The sequence below is a fragment of the Salmo salar genome, chromosome 09 (assembly GCF_965601325.2).
Source record: "Salmo salar chromosome 09, fSalSal1, whole genome shotgun sequence".
Classification (NCBI taxonomy): domain Eukaryota; kingdom Metazoa; phylum Chordata; class Actinopteri; order Salmoniformes; family Salmonidae; genus Salmo; species Salmo salar.
The window spans coordinates 33,771,103-33,786,260 of record NC_138299.1 but is presented as its reverse complement, the minus strand read 5'-3'; the positions used below and the strand labels follow the sequence as shown (position 1 = coordinate 33,786,260).

The following is a 15,158-nucleotide window of genomic DNA, read 5'->3' as shown; positions in this document are numbered from 1 at the left end:
TGCACTCAAGACCGCCAGTGCGCCCTTTCGGTCCGGTGTTTCCCGCTAGACACACTAGCATGGAGGTGCGTGTCTCCAGGCTGGTACGTCCAATACCTGCCCCACGCATCAGGAGTCAACAGTCGTCATCAGAGCTGCCCGCCAGTCAACAGTCACCAGAGCTGCCCGCCAGTCAACAGTCACCAGAGTTGCCCGCCAGTCAACAGTCGTCAGAGCTGCCCGCCAGTCAACAGTCGTCGGAGCTGCCCGCCAGTCAACAGTCGTCGGAGCTGCCCGCCAGTCAACAGTCGTCGGAGCTGCCCGCCAGTCAACAGTCGTCGGAGCTGCCCGCCAGTCAACAGTCGCCGGAGTGGCCGGACTGCGCTGAACTGCCGGAGTGGCCGGACTGCGCTGAACTGCCGGAGTGGCCGGACTGCGCTGAACTGCCGGAGTGGCCGGACTGCGCTGAACTGCCGGAGTGGCCGGACTGCCCTGAACTGCCGGAGTGGCCGGACTGCCCTGAACTGCCGGAGTGGCCGGACTGCCCTGTTCTGCCGGAGTGGCCGGACTGCCCTGTTCTGCCGGAGTGGCCGGACTGCCCTGTTCTGCCGGAGTGGCCGGACTGCCCTGTTCTGCCGGAGTGGCCGGACTGCCCTGTTCTGCCAGAGTGGCCGGACTGCCCTGTTCTGCCAGAGTGGCCGGACTGCCCTGTTCTGCCAGAGTGGCCGGACTGCCCTGTTCTGCCAGAGTGGCCGGACTGCCCGGTTCTGCCAGAGGTGCCCGCCTGCCCTGATCTGCCAGGGTGCCCGGCCTGTCAGGATCAGCCCGAGTGGTCCTCCTGCCCTCCGGTCCAGCCCGAGTGGTCCTCCTGCCCTCCGGTCCAGCCCGAGTGGTCCTCCTGCCCTCCGGCCCAGCCCGAGTGGCCCGCATGCCTTCCGGCCCAGCCCGAGTGGCCCGCATGCCTTCCGGCCCAGCCCGAGTGGCCCGCATGCCTTCCGGCCCAGCCCGAGTGGCCCGCATGCCTTCCGGCCCAGCCCGAGTGGCCCGCATGCCTTCCGGCCCAGCCCGAGGGGCCCTCCTGCTCCCCGGCCCGGCCCGAGGGGCCCTCCTGCTCCCCGGCCCGGCCCGAGGGGCCCTCCTGCTCCCCGGCCCGGCCCGAGGGGCCCTCCTGCCCCCCGGCCCGGCCCGAGGGGCCCTCCTGCCCCCCGGCCCGGCCCGAGGGGCCCTCCTGCCCCCCGGCCCGGCCCGAGGGGCCCTCCTGTCCCCCGGCCCGGCCCGAGGGGCCCTCCTGTCCTCCGGCCCGGCTCGAGGGGTCCGTCTGCCTGGCGCAGCTATCGGCTCCACCGAAGTGGGCGACGCCGAGGGTGGAGCAGGGTCCACGTCCTGCACCGGAGCCACCTCCAGGATAGGTGGGTTGGGGAGGGAGGGTGTAGCACAGTGCCGTCGTTGACGGCAGCCACCCTCCCTTCCCTCCCTTATTGTTTAGGGGTTATTGTTTATGGGTTTTGTTGGGGATTTTGTTTGTTGGTGTTTTTTCGTTGTTAGGTGCATTCCGGGGTCTGCACCTTGAGGGGGGGGTACTGTCACGTCCTGACCAGCAGATGGAGCTGTTGTTGTAGTTTTGGGGTCAGGACGTGGCAGTCTTGTGTGTGTGATTGTTCTGTGTTGGTCTTGTGACTCCTGATCAGGAACAGCTGGGGATCGTTGTTCCTGATTGGGAGTCATATATGTAGGAGTATGTTTGTCACTTGGTTTTGTGGGTAGTTGATTTTGCACTGCTGTATGTAAGTACTTAGCCTGTAAAACTGTCGGTCTGTCGTTCTCTTTTGTTTATTGTTTTTCCCGTGTTCACGTTTATTTAATAAATTATCATGATGAACACGCAACCTGCTGCACCTTGGTCCATTTCCACAGAAGACAGCCGTTACAACGAGGAGAGAAGGAAGAAGGGAAGGAAGGAGGAATGGAAGATACTTTTGAGAATCCATTGCATCAGCATGCTCAAGATTGATACGTTCTAAAATATCTAAGACGCTTCATGCATTCTTGCAAAAACACAAAGTAGTCAATTGTGTCAACAGTGCTCCCTCCTTTGTTTTTTGATTTGACTAGCCCCTCCTCCTCCCCTCCTCTCCTCTTACCATGGTCCAGATCTCATGTTTACATAGTGATTTGGTTACTGAGATTGACATATAATTACATCAAGTCCAACAGTCAAGCCAAAAGCAAAGCAAACAGCCAGTGCATGGAAATCATGTTTTGACATAGCTGGTTGCCTTCTGCATTTCATAGACATCAATTTATTCTGTCATGGTTGGGATGACACTTTCCTTTTTCCCCCTTTAAAGCTGATGCACTTAGAAATGCTATGCATATTTTAATATGAAGGCCTGTGCCCAGAAGACCGTATATTGATTATATTAAAACTTATTTTGCCATATAACATTATATCTAGTCCTACTTGATATGCTAACTGTATTACCATATAACTACAATGTAGAGCTGTCAAAATGGATCTCCTTAATGTCTTGAAGCCATGCCATGTACGTCAAAATTGGCTGTTTGACAACAATGACTGTCAGATCGTAATGTGTTCAAATAAAGTTTGGCATATACAATGCCACGGAGTGAGAACATGGAGCAAAACGTAGAATGTTCAAACATGCCTTTGCTTTGATTCTGATCATATTGTAGACTGAATACGACAGAAGACACAGAAGACAGATCAACCGTATCAGTCTCTTATCACGGACCCAGACGCTAGTAGCTACCTTGGCAACAAGCTGAAAGAAAGCACACTTTCTTTCCCCCAAAAGTCTGCTATTCTATTCCAAAAGCCTAGAGGAGCTTAGAGACACGCTACACGTGTTTGTTGACTGACTTTGTCTTTGGTCTTTGTGGCTGGAGAGGCCATTACCCAGAATCAGGCCAGGCTTCACAGGGCACCCCGCAACACTAGAAGCCATGTCTAGTCATGGTACAATGAGCAGAACCCATCTGCATGGTGACTAGCTGTCCAGAGCTGGCAGCAACACATAACACACTATCCCTGATGCTACAGTTGAAGTCAGAAGTTTACATACACTTAGGTTGGAGTCATTAAAACACGTTTTTAAACCACTCCACAAATTTCTTGTTAACAAACTATAGTTTTGGCAAGTCGGTTAGGACATCTACTTTGTGCATGACACAAGTAATCTTTCCAACAATTGTTTAGACAGATTATTTCACTTATAATTCACTGTATCACAATTCCAGTGGGTCAGAAGTTTACATACACTATCTTGACTGTGATTTTAAACAGCTTGGAAAATTCCAGAAAATGATGTCATGGCTTTAGAAGCTTCTGATAGGCTAATTGACATCATTTGATTCAATTGGAGGTGTACCTGTGGATGTATTTCAAGACCTACCTTCAAACTCAGTGCCTCTGCTTGACATCATGGGAAAAGAAATCAGCCAAAAATTGTAGACCTCCACAAATCTGGTTCATCCTTGTCTGGTTCATCCAAACGCCTAAAGGTACCACGTTCATCTGTACAAACAATAGTACGCAAGTATAAACACCACGCTCAGGAAGGAGACGCGTTCTGTCTCCTAGAGACGAACGTACGTTGGTGCGAAAAGTGCAAATCAATCCCAGAACAACAGCAAAGGACCTTGTGAAGATGCTGGAGGAAACAGGTACAAAGGTTTCTATATCCACAGTAAAACGAGTCCTATATCGACATAACCTGAAAGCCTGCTCAGCAAGGAAGAAACCACTGCTCCAAAACCGCCATAAAAAAGCCAGACTACGGTTTGCAACTGCACATGGGGACAAAGATCGTACTTTTTGGAGAAATGTCCTCTGGTCTGATGAAACAAAATTATAAATGTTTGGCCATAATGACCATCGTTATGTTTGGAAGAAAAATGGGGAAGCTTGCAAGCCGAAGAACACCATCCCAACCGTGAAGCATGGGGGTGGCAGCATCATGTTGTGGGGGTGCTTTTCTGCAGGAGGGACTGGTGCACTTCACAAAATAGATGGCATCATGAGGGAGGAAAACTAGGTGGATATATTGAAGCAGCATCTCAAGACATCAGTCAGGAAGTTAAAGCTTGTTCGCAAATGGGTCTTCCAAATGGACAATAACCCCAAGCATACTTCCAAAGTTGTGGCAAAATGGCTTAAGGACAACAAAGTCAAGGTATTGGAGTGGCCATCACAAAGCCCTGACCTCAATCCTATAGAAAATATGTGGGCAGAACTGAAAAAGCGTGTGCGAGCAAGGAGGGCTACAAAGCTGTCTCAGTTACACCAGCTCTGTCAGGAGGAATGGGCCAAAATTCACCCAACATATTGTGGGAGGCTACCCGAAACGTTTGACCCAAGTGAAACAATTTAAAGGCAACGCTACCAAATACTAATTGAGTGTATATAAACTTCTGATCCACTGGGAATGAGATGAAAGAAATAAAAGCTGAAATAAATCACTCTACTATTATTCTGACATTTCACATTCTTAAAATAAAGTGGTGATCCTAACTGACCTAAGACAGGGATTTTTTTACCAGGATTAAATGGCAGGAATTGTGAAAAGCTCAGTTTAAATGTATTTGTCTGAGGTGTATGTAAACTTCCGACTTCAACTGTATATGATAGATGTGCAGGTGTGTGTGTGTGTGTGGGGGAGTGCACTTCAAATCTGTGTGTGTGTGTGTGTGTGTGTGTGTGTGTGTGTGTGTGTGTGTGTGTGTGTGTGTGTGTGTGTGTGTGTGTGTGTGTGTGTGTGTGTGTGTGTGTGTGTGTGTGTGTGTGTGTGTGTGTGTGTGTGTGTGCAAACATTGCTCATTGAGAAAAGAGGGTGAACTATCTTTTTCTGAATGTTGGATCCTATGTAGACCTAAATCAACCAGACTCACCTTTGGATACTGGTATGTTTCTAAAACATAGATCGTTGAAAGGAACAAGTTTCCAAACCTTTCCGCTACGGTCAAAATCCCCAACACCATGACCGCATGGGCAAGTTAATAACAACCAGCTCTGATGCCCAACATCCAGGCATCCATTTTATTAATATTTTAGAAAAGCCTTACAGGCATATGAATCAATTGATTATGTCTGAAACGCTACCAAACGCAACTCATGAATAGCACACATGGTTTCTGCCAAAAATGTGTGTCAATCACGCTACCGCGGCAACAGCTGTGTAATTACAGCTGGTCCACGTCTAAAACAGCCACAACACCACATTCAAAGAACATCCCAAACTACACATTATATGGACCAGTATGAACTTCATTTTACTTTGATCTTATAAAAAAACATTCTGACTTTACCCTCATCTCCTGCAAAGAAAGTAAATGTATGTACAGTACGTAGGCTGCTTTGAATTAGCATGACACAATTTACACCCCAGGATATTTTTCTTTGAAATATTTTTTTTTTAAATGAAACATCTACAATTACTAACAAATATGCTTAATTATTTAGGCTATTTATTCACAAGTCTTAATGTAAATGAATATAAAATTAGTTTGATGTACATGCAGTCTTTTGAATGCCTATAACAGGCTGGTGTGGGGTAGAGCGTAGCTCAGTGGAAATGGCCCAAGGCAACATTACAGTACTCTTGAAGTGGGGTACTGTAGGTTAGTTAATCTAGGTGAAAATCAAACCAATCATAAAACCAGTCAGTTGATTGTATTAAACACCTCAATAAAATAATCACCATTACTACAGGTGGACATAGCAGTTGTATTTCAAGTAAGATCAACATTTTTAGAATACTTTAGCTATGCTTGATTGGGCTTGCCTGGTGCAATAAAACCAATGGAATAGTTTCAAAAAGTGCAACGCCGCTCATCTGTACACTCCAGACAGACTCAAGCAAACACTAAAAATATTTTGGGAAAAAAACAAATACCACTTGAACCCAGGTCGAAAGTTCCTCAGACTACAATTTCAGGAAACACATTAGTTGTGTTATTTTTGGCAGACAAAGAAAGAAACAGGTGGAAGAAGAGGAAGAAAAAATGAAAAGAAAGCCGTTGAAATAATGGTAGGGGTACTGAGAAACAGCTAAATAATTCATATAACTTTACAATCTGAGGGAAAAGTAGGTCAGAATAAACAAAGAGTAAAACACATCAAAGGAAAAAAAATTGCAACAAAGTCATAACGTAGTAGCTACCATATACCAGGAGTAAGCTCATGCAATGTTCATAAGGCATCAGACAGACAGAGCACGCTCAAATCACCGCTTTGGAATACAGAGGAAGAGGAAGGAGGAAAAACCCATCCCAAACACTTGTAAGAAGGTGAACTGGGGAGGCAACACACACAGCTAACATCATATAGTCATCCCAAATCAATACAAACATGGTTGAACACCCTGCCTTGAGCCTCCCTATACCCCTGCAAATGTGTCATATAGCTGCTGCTCTTGCTGCTTTGCTTTGTCTGCCAACAGGGCCAACCTGAGCATGCCTATCTATACACACTTCAGGGTGTGACTAAGCTACATTGCATACAACTATAATGTCCATTATGTATTGTTTGTTTGTTTTTTCTTTAGTTGTTTTGTGTTCTTCTCGTCTGTCATTGGTCTTTGTTTTCATTGTTTCATGTTATTATAAGTTGTCTCTATACTGTTTGAAATCAAACAATGACTATGAGGTTAAAGTGCAGACTGTCAGCTTTAATTATTTTGGGGTATTTTCATCCATATCGGGTGAACCGTATAGACATTTTGTACATATTCCCCCCATTTTAGGGGACCGAAAGTATTTCACTTATATGTCTATTAAAGTAGTAAAAAGTGTAGCAAAAAATGTTTGGTCCCATATTCATAGCACACAATGATTACATCATGCTTGTGACTCTACAAATGTGTTGGATGCAAATAAAAGCATAATGTTTATAAACACCTGTACATTAATGTGAATGCTACCATAATTATGGATAATCCTGAATGAATCATGAATAATGGTGAGTGAGAAAGTTAGACACACAAATATCATACCTCCAAGATATGCTAACCTCTCCCTATTACAATAACATGGGAGGTTAACTTTTTGGGGGGGTGTATGATGTGATATTTGCACGTCATTGCATGCTGTAGTCATTGCGTGCTATGAACATGGGACCAAATATGGGACTACATACTTAACTTTTTACTACACATATGTGAATTTGTCCCAATAATTTTGGTCCCCTAAAATTGGGTGACTATATACAAAAAGTGCTGTAATTTCTAAACGGTTCACCCAGTATGGATGAAAACACCCTCAAATGAAAGCTGACAGTCTGAACTTTAACCTTACAGTCCTTGTTTGATTTCAAAACCAAACATTTGGAGTATAGAGCCAAAAGAAGAAAGAATCCATCACTGTCCCGATGATTACAGAGGGCATTGTACATATAACAAATACACAAGCATGACAAAGAAATTATAATAATTGAGAGCTTGTTTAGCGTTGTCAAGCTGGTGACATAACAATACCATTCTGTATAGCAGGTTCAACAATGGACTGTTTTCAGAGCACCACTGCCTCCTTGGGTTCCTAACATAATCTACACCCATAGTAGTGACTCCTATTAACAGTCCATCAAATGTCTCTCCTTTATTCTCAGGACTGACCTATGACCTACCCCCGACAACAGACGAGTGTCTAAACGGCATCATTTAAAAAAAACACACACACGGATTGGCTCTTGACATGCTCTAGCTAAGATTCCACTTATACACTCCCTCCTAGAAAGATATTTCAGCAGGCGACCTGCCACACGGTATATTCGAGTCCAGTCTTAAGGCCTGTCTCTCTCTCTCTTCAATAGATAGCTTCACTTACTTCGTACAACAGCCGGTTGGTTTCTAGAGCTGGAGACAGACATGGCTTTAAAACACAATGGAGGAGCTCAGGTGGTGGTCCATTATATCAAACTGGGGGCCCTTGTCTGTCAGGTGAAAATAGGCAAACACAGAAAATTGGAGACCAAGGACCATTCTGAATAGAAATTAAATCATTAAAAACTGTATATTATACCTACAAATCACAGGAGGTTGGTGGCACCTTAATTGGGGAGGACAGGCTCATGGTAATGGCTGGAGTGGAATGGGTGGAATGTTATCAAAAACATCAAACACATGGTTTCCATGTGTCTGATGCCATTCAATTCGCTCCATTCCAGCAATTATTATGAGCCGTCCTCCCCTCAGCAGCCTCCACTGCTACAAATGCTTCATTGACGTACCATGAATGTTATAAAGTAGACAGCACCACCACTACCATGTACAGCAACATCTACTGCTAAGCTAAGGGCTAACATGGACACTCAGCCCTTACTGAAGTGTATTAATGGTGACAGGTACTGAGACAGAAAATGAGGGACTCATTCTTATCTTCCTGCACCTCATCAAGGCCGATAGCTCAATCCCTGTGTGCTGTTGTCTAGGGGCGGAAGGGTGTGTGTGTGTGTGTGTGTCAGATATGAGGAGAGGGGCGAGGTGGGGATCAGGGGAGAGTGGAGTGGACTGCTAGTTCACCTCAGAGAGCTTGGTAAACGAGAAGAGACAGGTGTGCTGGGGAACCTGGGCCGCAGGTGGCCATCCTTCTCACCAACAGCCATTTATCTCAATTTCATCCTGAGCTGCAAACCGCTTACAACTCACACACGCTGTCCGGCCCATACGTTCAGACGCCGTTTAAACTAATCATGGAGGCAGAATGGGGCCTAGCTTCATCAGCATAGAGAAACCCATCTAAACCTAGCTACCTACCGCATAGTATACACAACTTTAAAGGCAGACACACACACACACACACACACACACACACACACACACACACACACAGTGTTTCTCTTCATCTCAGCTGGAATGTGGCTGCTACTTAGGCTGACTAAGAAGCCATTATGCTAGTGACTACTCTCAATAGCCAGATAGAGAACATGAGGAGCTGTAGGAAGCAAAAGCCAAGGTGTGCTAGTACTCATCTGGAACTTCAGTATCCATGACCTAGAGAAACAGTCTGAACATGTGCTGCAGTTTCTGCTTCCCGTCATGTGGGCCCTACTCAAAATGTGTGTGTAAACCTACAGGAATGTAGTGTGTGTACTGTCCTGGGGTGTAGGACTACAGGAATGTAGTGGCTGTACTGTCCTGGGGTGTAGGACTACAGGAATGTAGTGTCTGTACTGTCCTGGGGTGTAGGACTACAGGAATGTAGTGTCTGTACTGTCCTGGGGTGTAGACCTACAGGAATGTAGTGTCTGTATTGTCCTGGGGTGTAGACCTACAGGAATGTAGTGTGTGTACCTTCCTGGGGTGTAGGACTACAGGAATGTAGTGTGTGTACTGTCCTGGGGTGTAGACCTACAGGAATGTAGTGTGTGTACTGTTCTGGGGTGTAGACCTACAGGAATGTAGTATCTGTACTGTTCTGGGGTGTAGACCTACAGGAATGTAGTGTGTGTACTGTTCTGGGGTGTAGGACTACAGGAATGTAGTGTCTGTACTGTCCTGGAGTGTAGAACTACAGGAATGTAGTGTCTGTACCTTCCTGGGGTGTAGGACTACAGGAATGTAGTGGCTGTACTGTCCTGGGGTGTAGACCTACAGGAATGTAGTGTGTGTACTGTCCTGGGGTGTAGACCTACAGGAATGTAGTGTCTGTACTGTCCTGGGGTGTAGGCCTACAGGAATGTAGTGTGTGTACCTTCCTGGGGTGTAGGACTACAGGAATGTAGTGTCTGTACTGTTCTGGGGTGTAGGCCTACAGGAATGTAGTGTGTGTACTGTCCTGGGGTGTAGGACTACAGGAATGTAGTGGCTGTACTGTCCTGGGGTGTAGGACTACAGGAATGTAGTGTCTGTACTGTCCTGGGGTGTAGGACTACAGGAATGTAGTGTCTGTACTGTCCTGGGGTGTAGACCTACAGGAATGTAGTGTCTGTATTGTCCTGGGGTGTAGACCTACAGGAATGTAGTGTGTGTACCTTCCTGGGGTGTAGGACTACAGGAATGTAGTGTGTGTACTGTCCTGGGGTGTAGACCTACAGGAATGTAGTGTGTGTACTGTTCTGGGGTGTAGACCTACAGGAATGTAGTATCTGTACTGTTCTGGGGTGTAGGCCTACAGGAATGTAGTCTGTGTACTGTCCTGGGGTATAGGACTACAGGAATGTAGTGTGTGTACTGTCCTGGGGTGTAGGACTACAGGAATGTAGTGTGTGTACTGTCCTGGGGTGTAGACCTACAGGAATGTAGTGTCTGTACTGTCCTGGGGTGTAGGACTACAGGAATGTAGTGTGTGTACTGTCCTGGGGTGTAGAACTACAGGAATGTAGTGTCTGTACCTTCCTGGGGTGTAGATCTACAGGAATGTAGTGTCTGTACCTTCCTGGGGTGTAGACCTACAGGAATGTAGTGTCTGTACTGTCCTGGGGTGTAGACCTACAGGAATGTAGTGTCTGTACCTTCCTGGGGTGTAGACCTACAGGAATGTAGTGTCTGTACCTTCCTGGGGTGTAGACCTACCGGAATGTAGTGTCTGTACTGTCCTGGGGTGTAGACCTACAGGAATGTAGTGTCTGTACCTTCCTGGGGTGTAGACCTACAGGAATGTAGTGTCTGTACCTTCCTGGGGTGTAGGACTACAGGAATGTAGTGGCTGTACTGTCCTGGGGTGTAGACCTACAGGAATGTAGTGTCTGTACTGTTCTGGGGTGTAGGACTACAGGAATGTAGTGTGTGTACTGTCCTGGGGTGTAGGACTACAGGAATGTAGTGTGTGTACTGTCCTGGGGTGTAGAACTACAGGAATGTAGTGTGTGCACTGTCCTGGGGTGTAGGACTACAGGAATGTAGTGTGTGTACTGTCCTGGGGTGTAGGACTACAGGAATGTAGTGTCTGTACCTTCCTGGGGTGTAGGACTACAGGAATGTAGTGTCTGTACTGTCCTGGGGTGTAGGACTACAGGAATGTAGTGGCTGTACTGTCCTGGGGTGTAGGACTACAGGAATGTAGTGTCTGTACTGTCCTGGGGTGTAGGACTACAGGAATGTAGTGTCTGTACTGTCCTGGGGTGTAGGACTACAGGAATGCAGTGTGTGTACTGTCCTGGGGTGTAGGACTACAGGAATGTAGTGTCTGTACTGTCCTGGGGCGTAGGACTACAGGAATGTAATGTCTGTACTGTCCTGGGGCGTAGGACTACAGGAATGTAATGTCTGTACTGTCCTGGGGTGTAGACCTACAGGAATGTAGTGTCTGTACCTTCCTGGGGTGTAGGACTACAGGAATGTAGTGTGTGTACTGTCCTGGGGTGTAGGACTACAGGAATGTAGTGTGTGTACTGTCCTGGGGTGTAGGACTACAGGAATGTAGTGTCTGTACTGTCCTGGGGTGTAGGACTACAGGAATGTAGTGTATGTACTGTTCTGGGGTGTAGGCCTGTCTGCCTGTTTGTAAGGCAGCACATAAGGGGGTGTAGGCCTGTCTGCCTGTTTGTAAGGCAGCACATAATGGGGTGTAGGCCTGTCTGCCTGTTTGTAAGGCAGCACATAAGGGGGTGTAGGCCTGTCTGCCTGTTTGTAAGGCAGCACATAAGGGGGTGTAGGCCTGTCTGCCTGTTTGTAAGGCAGCACATAAGGGGGTGTAGGCCTGTCTGCCTGTTTGTAAGGCAGCACATAAGGGGGTGTAGGCCTGAGACTAGCCTCATAATACATACAGACTGTGATGAGCTATTAAGAAGTGCTTTTTTCTCAAAGTGTTACATCAATAAATCCCCTTTATTCAGGCCGACAGTAATCCTGCCCTCACCCCTGTGCTGTACATCAGAGGGAGGGAGGGAGAGAGAGCTAGAGGAATTATGCTCCATGTTTATTTCCTAATGTGTAAGCCTAGGTCTTTAACTACAAAGGATCTGAAAGAGGGGAGAACTGAAAAGACTTCTGAAGCTGTAAGACGTAGAGACGTTGTCTCAGAGGAATATGTCAAAACTCAACTTCCCACAATTGCACTGACTAGTCACCCACTATGAAGCCTTTTATCTTCCCCAGTTTGACAACACAGAGCAGGTTGCCCTGTTTTATAAAGGGACAGTCAGTGTTCCCCTGAGAGGTGTATCATTTATCAACGCTCAAAGCCATAAAGCCAGGTCAAATAAGAGTATTACTGTCTACATACTGTATTGTCTTTGGATGGCAAAGGAAGAGAGGGAACCTTAATTTGAACTGTAGTTACCTAGACGAAATATAGCTAACTCCCCTTAGATCAATTAACTCAATATCAGAAATAATATAAAAGCAAAATTACATAAAAAATCTAAATTACATAAAAAGCTCCTGTGTAAAATAAGAAAGTGTCACGCCCTGATCTGTTTCACCTGTCTTTGTGCTTGTCTTCCCCTCCAGGTGTCGCCCATCTTCCCCATTATTCCCCTGTGTATTTATACCTGTGTTTTCTGTTTGTCTGTCGCCAGTTCATCTTGTTTGTTCAAGTCTACCAGCATTTTGTCTCAGCTCCTGTTTTTCCTTAGTCTCTCTTTTCTCGCCTGACCACTGCCTGACCCTGAGCCTGTCTGCCGTCCTGTACCTTTGCTCCACCTCTGGATTACTGACCTCTGCCTGACCCTGAGCCTGTCTGCCGTCCTGTACCTTTGCTCCACCTCTGGATTACTGACCTCTGCCTGACCCTGAGCCTGTCTGCCGTCCTGTACCTTTGCTCCACCTCTGGATTACTGACCTCTGCCTGACCCTGAGCCTGCCTGCCGTCCTGTACCTTTGCTCCACCTCTGGATTACTGACCTCTGCCTGACCCTGAGCCTGTCTGCCGTCCTGTACCTTTGCTCCACCTCTGGATTACTGACCTCTGCCTGACCCTGAGCCTACCTGCCGTCCTGTACCTTGGCCTCTGCTCTGGATTATCGACCCCTGCCTGCCTTGTCCTGTTGTTTGCCTGCCCCTGTGGTTACAATAAACATTGTTACTTCACACAGTCTGCATTTGGGTCTTACCTTGATTCCTGATAGAAAGAACATTACGACAAACTTCCTGGGGGATTGCTAATTATACATGCCATTCTATGCTGTTCAAAATCCACCATAAAATAGCTTATTGACAACATGTCAAAAACTACAGAAGCTAACATAATTTCTTTATAATAATAGTGATACCCAAGTGCATCTAGGCCACAGTTTTGGTTCATTTCCTCTACTCTTCCAGCCAGTAAAGTGGAGTTAAGTTGATTTTTACACAAGCTGGCATCCTTAACCATGTTGTCTCTCTAACCAGACCAGAGAGGGAGGTAGCTGGTAGTAGTAACAGTATGTACAGCATCTGAGCTGTGGCCTGGTCTGCCCCTGACCAGAAGGAAGAAGGGAAGACAGAGAAGGTAAGGGGGGGGGGGGGGGATTACCATGGTGATGAGGTATGTTGTTGCCCTCCTCCAAGGTGGAGTGTCTTGGGCCTAGAGGCTGAACAGGAGCTGGTATTAGCAGGCCTCTCCCAGTAAGGGTCGCTGTGGAGAAACAACGTGAACATCTCTTAAAGCCTATAAGGAGAGAAGAACAGTATGGACCACAGCCATATATACACAGTACATATATGGAAATATGTATATAATGTATGTACTGTATATATACACAGTATAAATGGTTCTGGGGTGAGCCCCGCTTTCCTCTCCCCTCAAAGTCCACAAAGATCATATATTACACATACTGATCTAAAGCAGATAGAACATGCAGTTCTAATTTCAGGTTGTCACATTTTTCACAGTATTCAGTAATGATCTTTTTTCTAAATGATACTGTACTACTAGAGAAAATGTAATGTATGCAAGCATGCAAACATTTCCAACCAACAGTTACATGAAAACATAGTGTGGGATGTGGATGGGTTGATTTAGTCATGTAGAACCATACATTTGAGCCAGTTTGCAACAGCAGGAAAAGAATACTGCAATAACAGGAAATGTCAATTATTATAATAATTAAAAAAAATGTTGGACCCCCTTTTCTTCCCAATTACGATCTTGTCTCATCACTGTAACTCCCCAACGGGCTCGGGAGAGGCGAAGGTCGAGTCATGCGTACTCCAAAACATGACCCACCAAACCGCGCTCCTTAAAACCTGCTCAATTAACCCGGAAGCCAGCCGCAGCAATGTGGAAACACCGTTCAACTGACGACGGTGTCAGCCTGCAGGCGCCTGGTCCCCCACAAGGAGTCACTAGAGTGTGATGAGCCAAGTAAAGCCCCCCTGGCCAAACCCTCCCCTAACGACGCTGGGCCAATTGTGCGTTGCTCTAAGGGACTCCTGGTCGGATTGAACCCCGGGCTGTAGTGACGCCGCAACACTGCGATGCAGTGCCTTAGTCCACTGCGCCACTCGGGAGGCCTAATAATAAAAAAAAATGTATGGGTTGATACATTTTTCGTTAGGGCAAATCAAGTCTGTAATTTCTAAGTGGAAATTACAAACTTTAGAAGCCTTTTTAAAACTTAAATACACTACGAGCTTGTATTTCTTGCTGTGCAGGAATATTCTCACCAACAAAGAGTGATCATTTTTTTACATTTATGTGCTTATTTTGAGCATGACTAAAGTAAGGTACTTGGTGAGTCTAGGACAGGATTCAGGGATAATCAGTTTGCTTGAAACGCATCCAAATAAAATGAGTCATTGATTCATAGATTTTAGATTTTTGATCAAGACAAGAGTAATTTAGAGAGGAATATTTAGGTATTGCAAGGCACAGATTAATTGTACCGGGCTATACGTTCACATTATTACATTGCTGGGTATACATCTGCTTTCTTCCAACTCAGTTGGTGGTTCAACCCTCTCTCTTTCTAACAATTAAAAGCTATTGGACTCCTACTCCCAGTGACGTGCTGTATGCCCTGTGCACCGAATCTGCAGCAAATAGCTTTTATTTGTTAAAAAACCTCCTCACACCATCCTATTAAACAGCAGAAACCTGTACTGAAATGATCTCACTCTGAAGGGGAGAAGCATTTACGGGCTAAGAAAATGGAAGCAGCACTCTCCTGGAGCTTTGCTTGCACTGTACAGCCCTCGCTAGCCAGTTATCTCCCCCAAGACTGATGCCTTTCCCTTTACCACCTTTTGCAAGCCACATGTCATTTAGTACAAATGATTCCCTGTAGGTATGGGGGTATGGGTAAT

At 46.3% G+C, this 15,158-nt stretch overlaps 1 protein-coding gene across 3 annotated transcripts in view; it reads right to left on the bottom strand.

Annotated features, from left to right (window-relative positions):
- Positions 1–15,158, bottom strand: part of LOC106611225 (neuronal PAS domain-containing protein 3) — a 469,364-nt gene that overhangs the window by 290,661 nt on the left and 163,545 nt on the right. For all 3 annotated transcript variants that reach the window (XM_014211204.3, XM_014211210.3, XM_082955738.1), the window contains one exon: positions 13,387–13,488. In XM_014211204.3, the coding sequence (XP_014066679.3) occupies positions 13,387–13,488 (102 nt within the window). The remainder of the gene's footprint in view (positions 1–13,386; positions 13,489–15,158) is intronic.